General features: G+C 39.9%; 1 protein-coding gene across 1 annotated transcript in view; it reads right to left on the reverse strand.

The window, feature by feature from the left end:
- LOC137286355 (small subunit processome component 20 homolog) overlaps positions 1-17149 on the reverse strand; it is a 94614-nt gene that overhangs the window by 47567 nt on the left and 29898 nt on the right. The window contains exons 27-45 of the mRNA XM_067818163.1: positions 16620-16786; positions 15308-15386; positions 13832-14027; positions 13221-13298; positions 11890-11969; positions 10862-11085; positions 10328-10469; positions 9732-9822; positions 9308-9381; positions 8104-8173; positions 7574-7627; positions 6764-6919; positions 6071-6226; positions 5051-5188; positions 3240-3511; positions 2276-2403; positions 1330-1529; positions 875-1014; positions 220-376 (exon numbers count right to left, since the gene is read on the reverse strand). Coding sequence (XP_067674264.1) covers positions 220-376; positions 875-1014; positions 1330-1529; positions 2276-2403; positions 3240-3511; positions 5051-5188; positions 6071-6226; positions 6764-6919; positions 7574-7627; positions 8104-8173; positions 9308-9381; positions 9732-9822; positions 10328-10469; positions 10862-11085; positions 11890-11969; positions 13221-13298; positions 13832-14027; positions 15308-15386; positions 16620-16786 — 2602 coding nt within the window. The remainder of the gene's footprint in view (positions 1-219; positions 377-874; positions 1015-1329; positions 1530-2275; positions 2404-3239; positions 3512-5050; positions 5189-6070; positions 6227-6763; positions 6920-7573; positions 7628-8103; positions 8174-9307; positions 9382-9731; positions 9823-10327; positions 10470-10861; positions 11086-11889; positions 11970-13220; positions 13299-13831; positions 14028-15307; positions 15387-16619; positions 16787-17149) is intronic.

The following is a 17149-nucleotide window of genomic DNA, read 5'->3' on the forward strand; positions in this document are numbered from 1 at the left end:
ATAACAAGATCTGAGTGATTTCAAATGTGGAGTGATTAAAAATATAGAAAATACTGCCTCTGTAGATCCCCTGAATACAGGCTATGAGCTACAAAAAATATTTTAAAATGATTTAAGATGATATTACACTTATTCTAACTGTTTATGACTGTATAAATGTCATGAACTAATATGTTTGGATGCAACTGGTGAGTCAAACCATCTCAGTGTTCAACCTACCTGATAGCCTCTTGTAAGAGCTTCTCTCATTTCCTTCACAATGAAGTTGAAGTACCGCAGACCAAGTGACTGACTAATGCGGACAAGGGTGTCACATGACGTCTCTCTAACTTCCCGGGAACGTGACTTTAGGAAGCTGCACACTTTCATCAATATGCTGGAATAGTCAGTTACGGGGTTGTATAACACTCTGCTTAAGATCTTGCACTTAAAAACTTCTCAAAAGAAGTGAGGGACACAGATTCTTTTTGCTTTTTACTGCAGAATCATGACATCTGTAGATGATCAAGTCAGTAGAAAACCAGTGACTGACAGCATAGGTAGCAATTAGGTGGGTGAATGAGTTTAGTTTTCTGCTGACTTCAGCAATATTGTGGCAGGGGACACCAGAAATGACCTTCACACATTGCACCCAGGTGGGAAATCAAAACCAAATCTTTGGCATGCCAGGATAACGTATTAACCCACAATCACGCAAATGAAACAAATCATGTCTGATTACCAAATCTGTTTCAGTTCGCTGTTACAGTAAGGTTGGTTACTGAAGAACTACACTGATATAGAATCTCTCCACACAGTGCTTCATGAAGGAGGCATGCTGATTTGAAACTAGATGAGCAGATGTCTTAAAAACATGGTGACTCCAAGCACTCACCCTGGCAGCTTGTGTTTGAGAGCCTCTCTAGGCAGTGTCTGCAGCAGTTTGATCATGGCCAGGGCGATTGGCACCCGAAGAATCTCATGGTCATCTGTAAACTTTGACCTTACAGACTTGTGTTCCTCCTCCCTGTTGATCTGAAACCAAGACCCGTCTTGTCCTACTGCTTGCTTGTTTGTTTGTTTGTTTGTTTGTTTGAAGCCACATTCTGTGATGGCATGGTTGTAAATAAGAACAATGTTAGGATCATTGGTAACAAAGGATAATATCTAGATCAGACCATGTCTTGGCACTGGGTCACATGTTATTACTCTGACTTCTAGTTATTAATGGTGCCATAAATGAAATACTTCAAAATATAAACTCATAACCCACACAGTTAGTTTGTGCACACATGCTGAATGTGTCCCGACTAGATTGCTAGATATCATGTCCAGATCTATCATTCTTACCTTCTGAGTTAGCAGCTTGTGGAGTTCAGGAATGAGAGTTTTTAGAACATAGCCATGTATTTTTGTGGCCAGTTTAGGTGAACAGAGTTGTCTCCCATCACTGGTGAACACCTCCTGGTCAACAGGGCAATTTTCTCCTGTCTCCATGGCAACTGAAGCTACTTCAGCGGCAGATTCAGATTCAGGTTTGTCTTTTCCCTCTGAAAAACAGAATAAAGGATGCGTAAAGTACACATCAGTAATTGTCATACATACATATACATACTAACACTTGTATAATTCCAATGCAACTCAGCTGCTCAAAGGTGCTTGTTCTTCCCTTGATCACTGGATGTCAATCTCAATGGCACATCATATTTCCAATCTCAACCCCCTGGGGAGTATACAACTCATTGCCGCCAGGCACACTAACTTCATGTGACCTAATGAGGTACCGATTCACAGCTTAGTGGACTGGGACTATGTGTCACAGTAACCAAGTTTGCTGTACCCGCAACTAAGTGTTTGCACGTTTGAATGTGGTTTGAATTTGTGGGTTCATTCAAGTGCCAGGGTTGTGTACTGTACATTAGGTTTTTAGCCAGCTCACCCACCACAACATCTGTTACATACGACCATTTCCTAAAAGCATACATACATAATCTATCTCAAGTTCTCTCAGTTCTTACAATACCCATTACTTGACTCTTTCTTTAGTGTCTAATATTCCATCTAAAAGATGAGAGTCTGTTAAAAAGTTAGTCTTGACCAGACAATCCAGTGATTGATATCACTCTATAGAACTGGGCCTAGATTTTCAAAGTTATCTTAGCACTAAAATTGTTTATGCTAAATGTATGGCTCTTACAACCATCTTAACACAAGGAGAGCTTCGAAACTATCGGCCCTCAGATGCAATCAAGTCGGTAAGCTTTCTGATCCTTAGGGTCCCCTCAAACACACTCACCTGTATCCTGCTCAGGGTCATCCTCTGTGCTCACTCCAGCTGTTTCCACTAGCTTGGGGGCTGTGCTGGTGAACAGCTCACTCTGGCTGATGTCAAAGTGGAACGAGTTCAACACTGCAACCACAACCCTGGGAGAGGAAATCAATTTGAGCCATATCATACAAGCATTGATCATGTTCACTAACCTTCAGGTTAGCTCACAGCCCTCAAAGTGATTGAGTGTGGGAGTTTTGTTTTATGCCACACTCAGCAATATTGCTACATTTTCACATAATAAACTAAAGTAGATAACTCATTTGCTCAGTTGATAAGACAGTCACAGCCTAATTTGACCTCTGTGAACATTCATGTGCAAATTTGATAACAATATATGAGGGGATGTCAATAAGTTTTGAACCTTGAGCATTTTTCATACCCAGGTGTCACAGCCTGTGGTACGACATTGAACCTTGGGGTGTAGCTGATGTGATATATAAGTTTTGGTATCCTACTCTCAGAAGTTATTGAACAGCTCACATTGACAGAAAGAGACCCCCCTCACGGCAGTGAAAATGAATAAAATTGAGTATAGAGCAGTAATTAAGTTTTTAGTTCTTGAAGGAAACTCGGCAAAGAACAAGTGTCTTGACTCACAAGGGGACTATGGTTGAAAAATAAGTGTGGTTCATACCAATGTTTTGTTCTTTTCTATGCAAGGCTCAAAACTTATTGACATCCCCTCGTACTGTGTAAACATTCATGTGCACTTTAGGAAACAACATACCATGTGAACACTCAGGTGCAAATTAGAAACAACATACTATGTCAACATTCAGGTGCAAATTAGAAACAACATATTATGTCAACATTCAGGAGCAAATTAGAAACAACATATTATGTCAACATTCAGGAGCAAATTAGAAACAACATATTATGTGAACATTCAAGTGCAAATTCGGAATCAACATGTTGATTAATTGATTACCTAACAAGCAGTTTCTGATTCTCAACTTTCTTCGGCAGGAGAGACAGGTAGAAGCGCAGTTGCTGCAGATACTGCGGCCATGGCAACAGTTTACACAAGACAGCTATGAGGTCAATGGCTGCTTCTTTCAGACCTTGGATCTTGAGGTAGGCAGGGTCAAGGATGACCATGGAGGTGAGAGGCAGGAAGTAGGAGGTCAGGTGTTCACGTCGAAGAGTGGTTGTCTCCAGGTATGTTGTCAGTTTCCTCATCGCCTTCACTCGCCTGTGGACCTGGAATATTGAGTCAGGGAATGAGCACTGTAGCTTGCAACTTATACCTCATCCACTAGCCAAGCAAATAGCAAGCCATATTTTTCATGTAAGCCTAATAGTCAGTGAGTGAGTGAGTTTAGTTTAAGCCCGCTTTTTAGCAATATTCCAGCAATATCACGGCGGGGACACCAGAAAATGGGCTTCACATATTGTACCCATATGGGCAATCGAACCTGGGTCTTCGGCGTGACAAGCGGACGCTTTAACCATTAGGCTACCCTACCGCCCCTGTAAGCCTATTAGGTTTCAAATATCTATATTTAGATAGTATTCAGGGCTTGCCCAACTTTTATATAAAAAATCATGGGTAAGCACTGGCCTTTTTTTTATAAAGGTAGCTGCTAGCTCAAAGAGGAGTGGTTGAAGAGAGAGATGGTGTGAGGGGAATTGCCTTCAAAAGCATGCAAGTGAGGTTAGGGTTTTGGGAGTGAATGAACGACATAGGTGGGTGGGTGAGTGAGTGAGTGAGTGAGTGAGTGAGTGAGTGAGTGAGTGAGTGAGTGAGTGAGTGAGTGAGTGAGTGAGTGAGTGAGTGAGTTTGCAATAGTGTCTCTCCTGACAAGCAAACCGTGACTGTCTGGGTCCAGCAAGAGGTAACCATCAGTACGCATCCCCATGTCTTTTTCTTGTCTCTTTCTTGTCTGACATCTAGCTCCACACATTATTTCATTATTTCAGAAAAGTGGGACTATGGTTACTTTCCACACTGCCATAAGATCCTTATATAACATCAAATATGTGAGGAAGCCAAATGTTAAAACAATACTTTGTTAAAACACAGAAGAACATGCTTACTAGCTGAGGCAATCCAACATTTACGACCAAAATCAACTGAGCCCTATGCCATCTCCAGTTAAAGCTTGGTGTCAAATATGAAAAAAATACAGCGACTGGTTCTGACCGGTATCTCGCTGACAAGGGTAAAACGTTAACGTCAGCTTGTGACCTTGAAATAAAGTTTACGGTCACCAAACCTGACAAGCACCTTTCTCATACTGTGATGAACCTAGGTACCACATACGAAAAAATGTAAGCAACCGTTCATCACTTATTCCATTTACCGATGGACAGATGGAAACTAATACTATATCCCCCACTTCGCGCTAAACGCGCAGCAGGGGATAATAAGATATCATCGACCTGACACCAATTTCATCATTAACGCCAATATGATAAACATTTTATCAGGCCATAATCTTGCATGATTTAATATGTATTACACCGTCACAACTTGGAGAAGAGTGACATATCTACAAAATGACCCCATGAAAATTTACAAGTCAGGCAGACCAGTGACTCTGGAGATTAACTGGCAGATCTAGATTTTTACTAGCCATGGGTTAGTGGGCTAGTGGCCGTTTTACACGCAGCTCTACCCTACACATACTGAATCAATTTCAAGAAAATGATGCTTAAAAAGACTCACTTCATCAGCAACACCGAATTCAAACATTGTGTATTATACTGATAATGTCATTGCCAGATGCACATGCTCACCTGAATATGTTTGATGTTCTCGTAGAAGTCATAATCAATCTCCTTATCACTGAGACCAATGAGACCCTCGAAGGTGGGGTGGTCAGGAAACGCTCGCACCAACACCCCCAGCAGAGTAAGGAACTCATGCCTCACCGTCTGTAACCAAGATCAATGTACGAACATAGCAAGGAGTTTCTTCAAGCATCAACTATTATCATCCACATGAGGTATCGCATATGTGAGATCAGACTATATATCCTCGGAGATATCGTTTTGACAGTAGATTTTTTACAATGCTATGACGTCATGAAGTTGATGACATCACAATGCTAGGAAATCGCTGCACTGCAAATTTAATGGCAGTGCTGTGTTCAGAGATGTACACTTTTCATTGAATACTAATGAAGAATGATTTTCATTCTAATGAAGAATGAACATCACCCTGTGTCTACTGATATCAATTATATCAACAATGATAAAGGTGAAAATATCCTTGGCAAGCCTCCGATATTTGTTACTTCATCAACTTGTGTTGATATATTTGATATCAGTAGACACTTGGGTGAGATTCTCTATTTATCAAAACATTTGATGATAACGAAGAGCCATGTAATTCATCTTATGTTTGGGATTACACTTTCTCAGGTAAGTACAGATTTTAACACATTTATCTGGGTTGAGTCCCATTTGGAATCAGAACCCATACTCTGATAGTCATGCACCTAATCACCATCACACTATGTCAGCCATCTAACATACTCAGCTACGATGCCTTCCACTCAGGAAGCTTAATCCCAAACATAAAAACATGTGTTACGTAAATCATTCTTGTTTCAAATTGACTCAAATTAGTCACTACCAGTACTACAGCTCACAACATTACTTGTTGGGTGCTATGGTTTTATTTTATCAAGTGATCACCTTCTACCTCCCAGGCACCTGGGAGTCGTTATGGTAACTGCACCACTAAACCTCTCTGTTTATCTCACAATTATTGACTGATGTTTTCATTGAAAGTGTAGAGAAAGGGTAACAGACCTCTGACTTTTCATAGAGTCCTGATTTGACCATAGACAGCACTCCCTGAGTGACCACTTCACGGAACACATCTTGGTTGAAGTCGGTCTTCGTCAGTTGTGTAACTATGGTAACCAGACAAAATGTTGAGTTGTCCCGTAATGACATGTCTTCTACCTGGACCAGCAAAAGGAGATCAATGTTACTCAGTGAGTGAATGAGTTTGGGTTTTATGATGCTTTAAGCAATATTCAGCAATATCACGGCAAGGGAAACCAGAAATGGGTTTCGCACATTGTGCCCATGTGGGGAATTGAGCCCATATCTTCAGCATGATGAGCGAAAAGCTCTAAACACTAGCCTACCTTACCCCCCACTGCCTACCCCAGATTAGTCTTAACACAGTTCAAGCCTGACCCATACAACATGGTGGATATATATACTGTACATATTGCTTCTGTTTGTTTGTTTGATTGTTTGTTTGTTTGTTTAACAACTAATGCTGCCATAAGTAACACAGAAGGACGAGGAGATCAGGCTTTCTGACATCTAATGCCAACTGCATAGGCCAATACTCATGATGTCAGTCACTGGATTGTCTGGTTCACACATGATGGTATACAAACAAAAGGCAAATGGAACAAGCATGTTGGCCTGATGTTAATGACATTAACTATGGACTCATTAATTAAGTATGAACACTGAAAGCATCACCTTAAGGATGAAGTGACAACAGTTGTGCATGACGGGGATGATGGCATCCACATTGATGCTGGTCATCTCACGGACTGTGTCATTGAATTTGTTGAAGGCCTCTAGACGGGCGTCATAGTTTGGTTCCTCAGCCCGACGTGGGTTCCACGAATTCAACTGCAAAGAGAATAATCAGTCAACAGCAGCAAGTAGAGCATATAGAATGGCGGTGTGTACTAATGAGTAAGTGAGTGAGTGAGTTTAGTTTCATGTCGCACTCAGCAATATTTCAGCTATATGGCAGCAGAATGTAAATAATTGAGACTGGGCCAGCCAATCCAGTGATCAATAGCATGAGCACCCATCTGCACAATTGGGAGTAATGACATAGGTCAACCAAGTTAGTAGGTCTGACCACCCGATCCCGTTAGCTGCCTCTGACGACAAGCATGGGTTACTGAAGTATTCTATAGCTAACCCCTGCAGTGTGTTCTAAAGTCTGAACACATTAACGTGGATTCAAAGCCTGGAAATCTTCTGGACAATTTGATGCATAGGAATACTCTTTCTGATGTACATTACACGTCAAACCTTTCAAATAAATCGGCATGCTTCCAATGTTTATCATAATCTGGGGAGAAATGGGACTCGCAGCCGTGGCATGCAATGGACTCCTACAACTTACATCACTGTGATAACAATACATTTTATGGATAGACAGATAGCTCTGCAACTTCCATGGTTCATATGTCTGAAGTAGCTGACATACGTTGCATATCCCAGATGTCATTGCCTACCTATTCCAGACAAGTTACTGGTAAGAATTCTCACCTTCTCAACAACCAGTGATATGTCTCTGTACTCTGGGCACTTCTCCCCAATTGTCTTCAAAACAAAAAGAAAGGAAAACCTCAAAACATGCTGACAAAAATGAATGAGATACTGGTACTAAAACTTTGTTATCAAGTTGTCATGAAGAATCCTCCACAATGAAGGCAAATATGAATGCAAGGTAAGTGGACAGGAAATTGGTAAATAGTGAGCAAGTTTGGTTTTATACAACCTTTAGCAATCTACCAGTATATCATGGGGACACCAGAAATGGACTTCACACATTGTACCAATGTGGGGAATCAAACGCAGGTCTTTGGTATGACAAGCAAACACTTTCACAACTAGGCTACCCCACCAGCCATAATTTAGTAATAGCTGACCACTCCACATCACAACGATACAGAACTAATGGCCATCATATAAAATATCTACTCGTGCTGCATGTAAAAGTAGAGGGATCTCTGCATGTAGTACATGCTAACAGTATCTGGAGATCTTCTCCACTGCCATGCTTCACTCAGAGTTACCTTGAGTATAGTACACAGCTGGTTCCTGGACTGTCGGTTACACAGCACGGAGAACAACTTGGACACTGGTCTGTAAAACAGAACACATAATCTTGGACATCACAATACAACAGTCAAAGCTACGACTACCTAGATAAACCATGGTAAAAAGTAAATCATACAATGCATCTGATATTGATGGCTCGCAATTAAGGGTACTCAAAAATTTTGAAATGAAATGATATCAATTGACACCCATGTTTGTTCTTAAACACCAATGTTAAGGCTTTTTTCTGTTTCACAGACACTGGTTGGCTCCAGTTGTGATAAAACAATCACAACAATACAGCACTACATCACAATAAAACACTTGTCATGCAGTGGACTTCAAAACTAAACTAACTAAGCCTATAAAGTAACAATGTGCTGTTTTGGGAGTAAATGAAAACTAAAGGTGAATGTCAAGGCTAAAGGGATAAGTACCTCAAATTCTATTTTCTAAACTAAATAGCTCTATTACAGCTTTTAGTGTATTATTCACAGTATCTAGCTCTATTGTAGCTAGTTATATGAAACTTCTTTTTCTTTGCACTATTTAATTTTATGTAACAATCTATCTACATCCATCTTGGACAAGCTACTAAATCAAATTGTAACGAATAGTCACCTAACTAAAGTAACACCTAAACTCCAATGAAACCTCAACTTAACTGACATCTAAACTCTTGTCAGACCTTAACCCAAGCAAAACCTGTACACAACTGACCAATTCAATCATTCCCAGATGGTCCACAGCACAAGGTCTGACCGCACATGAAAAGTCATGTTTCTTGGTAAACTGCAAAGCATGGTGCATTTATGCAATCCGTTCCAGCCATCTCCAGATCAATGCTTACGATACATCAACTTCCAAATACTCAGTGCATACACTTTAGTACAAATTATATTGACGTAAAATCAGGAGATCACGTCACTTCCATGCCTATACATTCGTCGATACATGAGGTAGCCATTCATGGGAATGGCGAATCAACGACTGTCTGATCTCATTTAAGCAAAGCTTGAGGTAATATGCATAGTCCTATGGTAAGGTAAGTTAAAAATTTATATTGATGTAAAAATTTGAATAATTAAAGAAACTATCTCAAGACCCATTTCATGCAGATTTTCTAGTATTTTCTGATTAGCTATAGTAGAAACAGTATAGATGTACAATAACTGTTACCTGTAGAATTCCCGAGGAGACTGAAGCACCTTGGTCAGATTGACAATGCTGCTGAGGACATTCTCTTCCACATCCTGGCAAAAGGATAACACTTTTCAATTCCCAAACTGTTTATTATTGGGGCATATGAATCCAGTTTTACACATAAGTCTATATTCTCACACTCACGCTACGTTTCACACATAACAGAAAATGGCTTCACACATTGTATCTATGTTGGGAATTGAACACGGATCTTCGGCATGCAACCAAACGCTTTAACCACCAAGTTATCCCACTACCCAAGTCTAAAAAGAATTTCTTATCCTTAAAATCCATCTATTTTTGTTTGTCCAACTTCTAAAGTCCTTTCAAGAACCAATTAAATCAAGTTTCTCAAATGAGTCCAGTTTCACACACAATTCCAGAAAATGAGCATACTTACCATAGTCCGCTTGACCTTCTGGTCCAGAAAGGGGAGAAGCATGGAGCAGAGCAGTGTACACTGGTCATCAGACGTCACGTGACAGCTCACTCTGAGGGACACGAGGCATCAGAACACCACAGAATGAGCTCATATGTCAGTATTTGGTCGGCGTTCAATATCTTACACCTATATGAAATTTTGAACACATAGTGCAAGGAAAAATGCCCCATAAATACATAAGGGCAACAGTGTACGTGTAATGAATCTGCAAACAGCTGCATAAGATTTCAATATGACACAAGTATTGAGTGAGCTTGGTTTTACGCCCCTCCTAGCAATATTCCAGCAATATCAAGGTGAGGGACACCAGAAATGAGCTTCACACATTGTACCCATTTGAAGAGTCAAACTCGCGTCTTCTGCATAATGAGCAAACAGTTTTACCACTAGGCTATCCCATTGTCATTGCAGTCAGTAACAATTACTGAAATAAAAAGGTGACATCTGAAGAGGGCACAATGAATGCCATACATAACTTCATCAGCAAAAGGCATAAAAGTGAAGTATAAAGAAAAGGTGAGATTTCCACCATGAAACTTTGTCACTCAACCTACTTGGCCAGCATCTTGAGTTCAGTGACAAAGCCTTGCTTCCTGTTGGAGAGAGAGAAGCCCATGGACTGTATGGACTTCTTGAGGAACACCAGCACATCAGGGATGTAGGGACGGAGCAGACCAACTCCACACTCACTGTCACCTACACCAACAACAGATTCAGTCTGTACAACTCATTCACAGTCTCTATTAGTGGCGTTCCAAATAACTGAAATCGCAGTGACCAAATGACCAAGCAATCAATCGCATTTTCTCATAACTGAACACAAATGATTTTGGAACAATTGTTATATTATTGGAAACACTTGATGATGGAGCATATCTTCAAAGCTGCCAGGGCCTGAAAACTTAAATTCTTAGAAAACTCGCTTCACTAACTGAAAAGTCATGACTGAATATTTCTTGGAGATTCCTGGGAGTTAAGTTCATGATATATTAGTCATCACTTTAAAGTAGCAAGGTGTATCATGCTCTACATATATGCCATAACAACCTGGATAGGAAAATCTGAAAAATGATTAGAGAACTTGTTACCTTGCTTGCATGCAAGATAGTTTTCCCTGTCAACCTCGGAAAGGTTCTTCAGCATTATCTCCCCTTCTTCACTCTCCTCCAAGGAGAGAAGATTGTCTACCATCTCCAGAATGAGGCTGGACACTTTGGAATTACAACCCTTAGCATTAAGAAGTGAAAACACAGCCGACAAGGGAGTTAACTCTGGTGCTTCTTTGGTTGGCATTGTCAGTAGATGGAAATATCTGAATAATATAGGAACAATGGACATTATATGAGACATCTTGCTTTTGATACCTTTATTATAACAGTCAGATCTGAACCAGCAAGGATGAAGGAACTACTTTCCTCCAAGACAACAGCCCTTAGAAGTTGTCTCCCTTACTTAGTCTGCTGATAAATTCACTCATGGTCAAAAAAGTAAGTCAAATGAGAAGAGGTTAAAGTTAAGGCAAAAGCAGGCAATATTTTTAAGTCATTTAGCACATATTTCAGTGATATCTGATGGTGCGAGGCACTGCCTTTCATTTTTATGCCACAAAAAAATTCAAGCTAACTCTAGGGATATTTATCCTTCAATTCAACAAACACATAACGTAGCAGCCACTGATCTTTGCTGTGATTGCCACAGTGTTGTGTATACTACTACTTCTACTACTACTAACAATAATGTGGGTATTATTATAGTACTACATCCAGGTACTAACATCTGCTCATGGCACTACATATGTGTATGTATTAATGCATACTCCCACTAGCACACCACAAAACACTTCTAAACATTGTTTAAAGGTTTAATGTTCTTCCAGCTATGAAATATCAATGATAAACATATGTTGAAAAACATAATTCTGCATGTTAGGTTTTTTGGTTAAGATTTAAAATCTTAGCTGAGTACACACTGTTGATAGCTTCAGAGGGTGAGACTATGACTTGGCCAACTGAATACAATTTATCAATAAGGGGACATTTTGATAACAATGTATATACAATAAATCGTCCTGGTGTGTGCGTGTGTGGAATGACATATACTAGGTGGGAGCTATTACCTTATGTGTCTGGTCCACACACTGAAAAGCTTGAGCAGGGGTGTGGCAGAGTAGACGCCCTCAGTGGCCAGTCTGTCCAGCTAAAAGAGGTCAACAGGTGATCAGGAACACAACAAAAATAGCGAACAGTTCAATAATTCAGCCTCTAGGGACCTACAAATTCTTAGTAACTATGTGAAACTTGTTTCAGTAGAAACAATAACACAAAGTCATTAATATCCCCCGCAACGGGAAAATACTCTTCATGAATACGTCTACTAATTATGATTACAGTATGTCTGCTTCGGAAAAGAACACTACCACCAAATTCAGTCAAGATCAAACTTGATGCCATGGACACGCAAAAAATATTTAACCCAGAAATCCAAATCTGCCAAAAGGTACCAGTACACTATCAGACCTATCTATACCAAGTTTGATGCAGAAATAGGTTTTAAAGTTCTACTCTGACAAAAAACTGCAATCACCAATATCGGTCAAAGTCAAACTTGTTGTCATGGAAACCACAAAAAATATCATTCACACTGGTGTAACCCCCAAACGGCACATCTAGGGATCATGGTGAACATGGCAAACATGTGTACCAAGTTAGATAAAACATGTGTATGAAGTTTGCTTCAGCTATCATGAATCGTTTAGGAGATATGCTTTGGACAAAGTACGACAAGGGCACAGACAGACGGAACTCGTTTCTACATCCCTCCCAACTTTGTCGTTGCTGAGGATAGTTATGCAAGTACCTTGATTGAGAGAGAGAGAGAGGTTTATTCCAGAAAGGGTACCACAGACCCATTATACATGTTACGCCAAGTGCACAGTTGAACAAGCGCCGATATAATAGCTGGCTTGAATGCCACAGAGAAGGCTTCACATCAGGATGTTAGGATATTACAACTGCGAGAACGTATTACGTTTTTTAAGAGCTAGGTATAAATATTTTACAAGATCATTAATGACAACTTTATTACCTACATTATATAATACAGTACTTCAATTTAGATGTATGATAATAGCCGAGACTCCAAGTCAACCAATGCTGCCTTCAACATCAAAGCTATCATTTTTGCATGTTGATCTGCCTTGTGAAGTCCTGAGAGATTTGATGAATGATGACTTTTTCAAAAAGCCATACACTTTTGAATACACTGTTTTCCCGGCCTGCATGTAAGAAATAGATCCTAAAACTTGTGGACGTTGAATATGAAAAATATTCCAACAAGATATCTTCAAAACATTTTGATTTATTCCATTTGTTTTGTAATCTCTCTCTCTCTCTCTGTATATATATACAACTCAATGTGTACATGATGATGATCCATAACAACAGCTACCTGAGGCGAGACAACTGCTTCAAACACCGCCTCCACTTCCCGTGCACTGAAGGCATACTTCTCGAACTCCTCAAAGAACTGAAATAGACCACACAGTCTTGACTTGTCTTCCAAATGTTGGCAATATAACTTCTATCCCAAAACTCAATCCAATGTGACATTGTCTAATGGAGAAAAATAACAATTGTTATGCTCTGTTCAATGTATGCTCTGAGTGCCAGAACATTCACAGTGGGTGATGGTGAATGGAATATTAGTGTTTCGTGTCCATGTTGCAAAAACTTTCCACATCAGAGTCACAGGCAGTACAGGGCCCCGTTTCACAAAACTCTCGCAAGCCTAAGATCTCGTAACTTTTCTCGTAGCATCCGTAGCTCTTATGTTACAGTATAGGAGGTATAATGGCTACGAGAAAACTTACGAGATCTTAGGCTACGAGAGTTTTGTGAAACAGGGCCCAGAAATGGAGCTCAATACTTTTAGGAAGTTCAAAACAGATTGGTTAAATCACATGATTGGGCTAAATATTTAACAGAGTACAGACCTGAGGAGAGTCTGTCAGATCTTAACAGAGGCTGTTTAGCCAAATTTTAGTTTGAATGAGAACACACCTCCATCACCGCTAGCTGGACCGTTTGCCGGATGTCCTTGAGAGCGGTGACAGCACCAGGACGCAGCTGATCGCGCAGCTGTAGACAGGAGTTGCAAGTGGCCGCCAATCCCAGCAGGATCCGCAGGAGTGATGGCAGGAAGTCATCCAGCAGGTGACGGAGCTTAGCGATCACAACCATTACTGTATGCAGCACTCTGCAGAAGTATAGACATATAATGAGTGGTTGATAGAGTGAGCATTCTTCCATGTTGACAGTCACAGCTTCTCAATCACAACCATCACTGTACGTATCACTCTACAGAAGTACACACATATAACAAGTGGTTGATAGAATGAGCATTCCTCCATGTTTTCAGTCACAGCTTCCTTATCACAACCATCACTCTATGTAACACTATGCAGACGGACAGACACATAACAAGAGACTGATAGATTGAGCATTGCTCAATGTTGTCAGGCACAGGTTCCCTATCACAACCATTACTGTATGCAGTACTCTGCAGAAGGACAGACATATAACAAGTGATTGACAGAGTGAGCATTGCTCCATGTTGTCAGTCACAGCTCCCCTATCACAACCATCACTGTATGTATCACTCTGAAGCAGATATATATACAGTCAGAAAGTGAAGTGTTTGATAGTGTAAAAAACTCTGCATGACATCACAGCTTGTGTTGATTAAGAAACACGGTTATTCCCAGAGACCAATGTAGGAACACTATCAGTTGATGATATAACAAATAGAGTTGGGCTGTACATCACATGGGCATTATTCTGACTATATCTTGACAAGATCAAGTTTGCATTCATCATTTTAAGTTTAAGATCCAAAAGAGTTTTGTTTTAAAAACATGTATTTTCATCAGATTACTATTTAAAAACAGAAAACGTCATAGCACCAAAAACAAAAGTAAGCAATCTGTTATTCTCTTAACAAAGTTACAATTAATTATACAGGTCAACTTCCCACAGGCAGTTTACAATCAGATGCCCGTTCACATGGGAAAACAGATCTTTCAGATTTCTTGCATCATATTGTGAGTCCCTAGCTGTCAAACAGTCCACACAGTCAATACAACAGAGTATAAATAATACACTACATGCAATACAGCAATATACACATTAAAACATGTATTCAACCTCTGTTATGACTGATAAGACCATTCAGAAGGTTCGGTTTGTTTAATACTGTGCTCTTTGAAACACTACAAAGCAACCGCGTGCTACAGTCGTGCCAGTAACATAAAAATCAAGGGAAGTAACTCTAATCTAGAGTAAACACTAACTTTCGGATTCGTCACACAAACAAATTATGATTGTTTAACATAACAGACTATTATAACAACCTCTGAGCTCCTAACAGGATTTGCAGGGCTACAATCTTATGGAATATACTATTTCAAGACATCTTTAAAAGACGAGTTTGCAGCAATAGGAGTCGGGATGACTGAACGTCAGAGTCTAGACACTCACCCTCTCATTCTCCTCAGGGGAAATACGTTCTCTATATCTATATTCTCTGATACTTTCATTATCATGGCAACAGGGTCATCTGTGAAAAATACAAAGGGGAAGGTTGTTAAAATGGAACATAATAAGTAAGAAGTACACAAAATGAATTTCATACATTTTTCCAAAGATTTGACCAATAGTTTATACATTACACAAAATACAGAGAAATGTGTGTCAAGGAACAGAAATTAGTTTCAAATATTGAAAGAAGTTGTTTCTACACGTGTCTATGCTTATCATATGAAGTAAAAACTGAAAGACTCCTTTGAAGTAAATTGGACATATCTATCATATCCTGAACATGTTTTTTGTGTTAAATCAGTATTTTGAAACATATCAGTATCAGCTATTGAAGACCAAAATCACTCAAGAGATAAAATTTCAGTTTCACTAACAACACAAACCATAATCCTAACTCATATTTAGACTGGGAGTTGACTCCATTCATGGAGCCTAGTTCCTAGAAACACTGGACACACACTGTGGCCATTGTAACCACACATTCCTTCCCTCTGTCCTCGATTTTCAACTTTTGAACATCGTACCATGACAATCTTACTGACATTCAAGAGATTGTAATTAATGCCATGAGTCAAATGTCAACCATGACCCTGTATAACCACTGGAAAAGGAATCACAAATCTTATACATACTGAAAACTGATTTAACCAACGGCACAGCATTACGCCATCCCATGTAACATTACTTGGAACCAATCTTTGTTGGTGTCCAGCCTGTTTCATTTCCACACGCCTTATTTTGAATGTTCTACTGCTTTCATGAAAGTGAGAGCCTTCATAGGAAAAGTTAAGTATAGTAAGAAAGCAAACATTATGGAATAAACAGCTATCATCCCACATAATATCATGAATTTTATTGGTGTTATTCTTTTACTAACAATTCTTCAAATTCAAGATGTATTTCAGTACGGGTTAAGCTCTGACGTCAGTTTGGTGAAGCACATCATATGGTGATAAACTGTTTACAGGTGAATGCGACTCCCCAGGATTTACCTTGTACAAAGTTGGGCAAGGACCGGAACATGAGATCAAGGATATGATTTACCTTGTACAAAGTTGAGCAAGGGCTGGAACATGAGATCAAGGATATGATTTACCTTGTACAAAGTTGAGCAAGGGCTGGAACATGAGATCAAGGATATGATTTACCTTGTACAAAGTTGGGCAAGGGCTGGAACATGAGATCAAGGATATGATTTACCTTGTACAAAGTTGAGCAAGGGCTGGAACATGAGATCAAGGATATGACTTACCTTGTACAAAGTTGAGCAAGGGCTGGAATACTAGATCAAGGAAGACCTTGAGTTCTGCTGTGCTACACCCAGCAAGGAAGCGGAAAACTACAGCACGTCGGACATTGCTCTTAGCCTTCCCTGTTGTCTCCTTGCCGATACGACTCTGCATACGCCCATACAGAACCCTGCAACCGATGACATTAAAACACTTAGATTCCTCCTGAGCCCAACACATCAAACTACAAAGGAAATTAGATGGGGCATCTTGGCTGATCAAATTTTCTAAACCACTACGAAAAATGGATGGCCCAGTGGCCACAGTCAGACCTGCGATGTAATACCAACAAGTTCAATCAGCCGTTGTCTCGTTGGATAAATCCACTTGGCCGTCTCATGTTTGACTGGACAGGCATAGGTTGTTCAAAGGTTAGCTGATGCAATTTCTGCTAAGGTCTGTTAGACTCCGTATAGCAGTGTATTAATACTGAGCCTAATTTTACTTAGTCCGTCCATCAGAAATTTCCCAGGTCTATAGTTTATAGGTCAAG

Source organism: Haliotis asinina, chromosome 6 (genome assembly GCF_037392515.1).
Source record: "Haliotis asinina isolate JCU_RB_2024 chromosome 6, JCU_Hal_asi_v2, whole genome shotgun sequence".
Classification (NCBI taxonomy): domain Eukaryota; kingdom Metazoa; phylum Mollusca; class Gastropoda; order Lepetellida; family Haliotidae; genus Haliotis; species Haliotis asinina.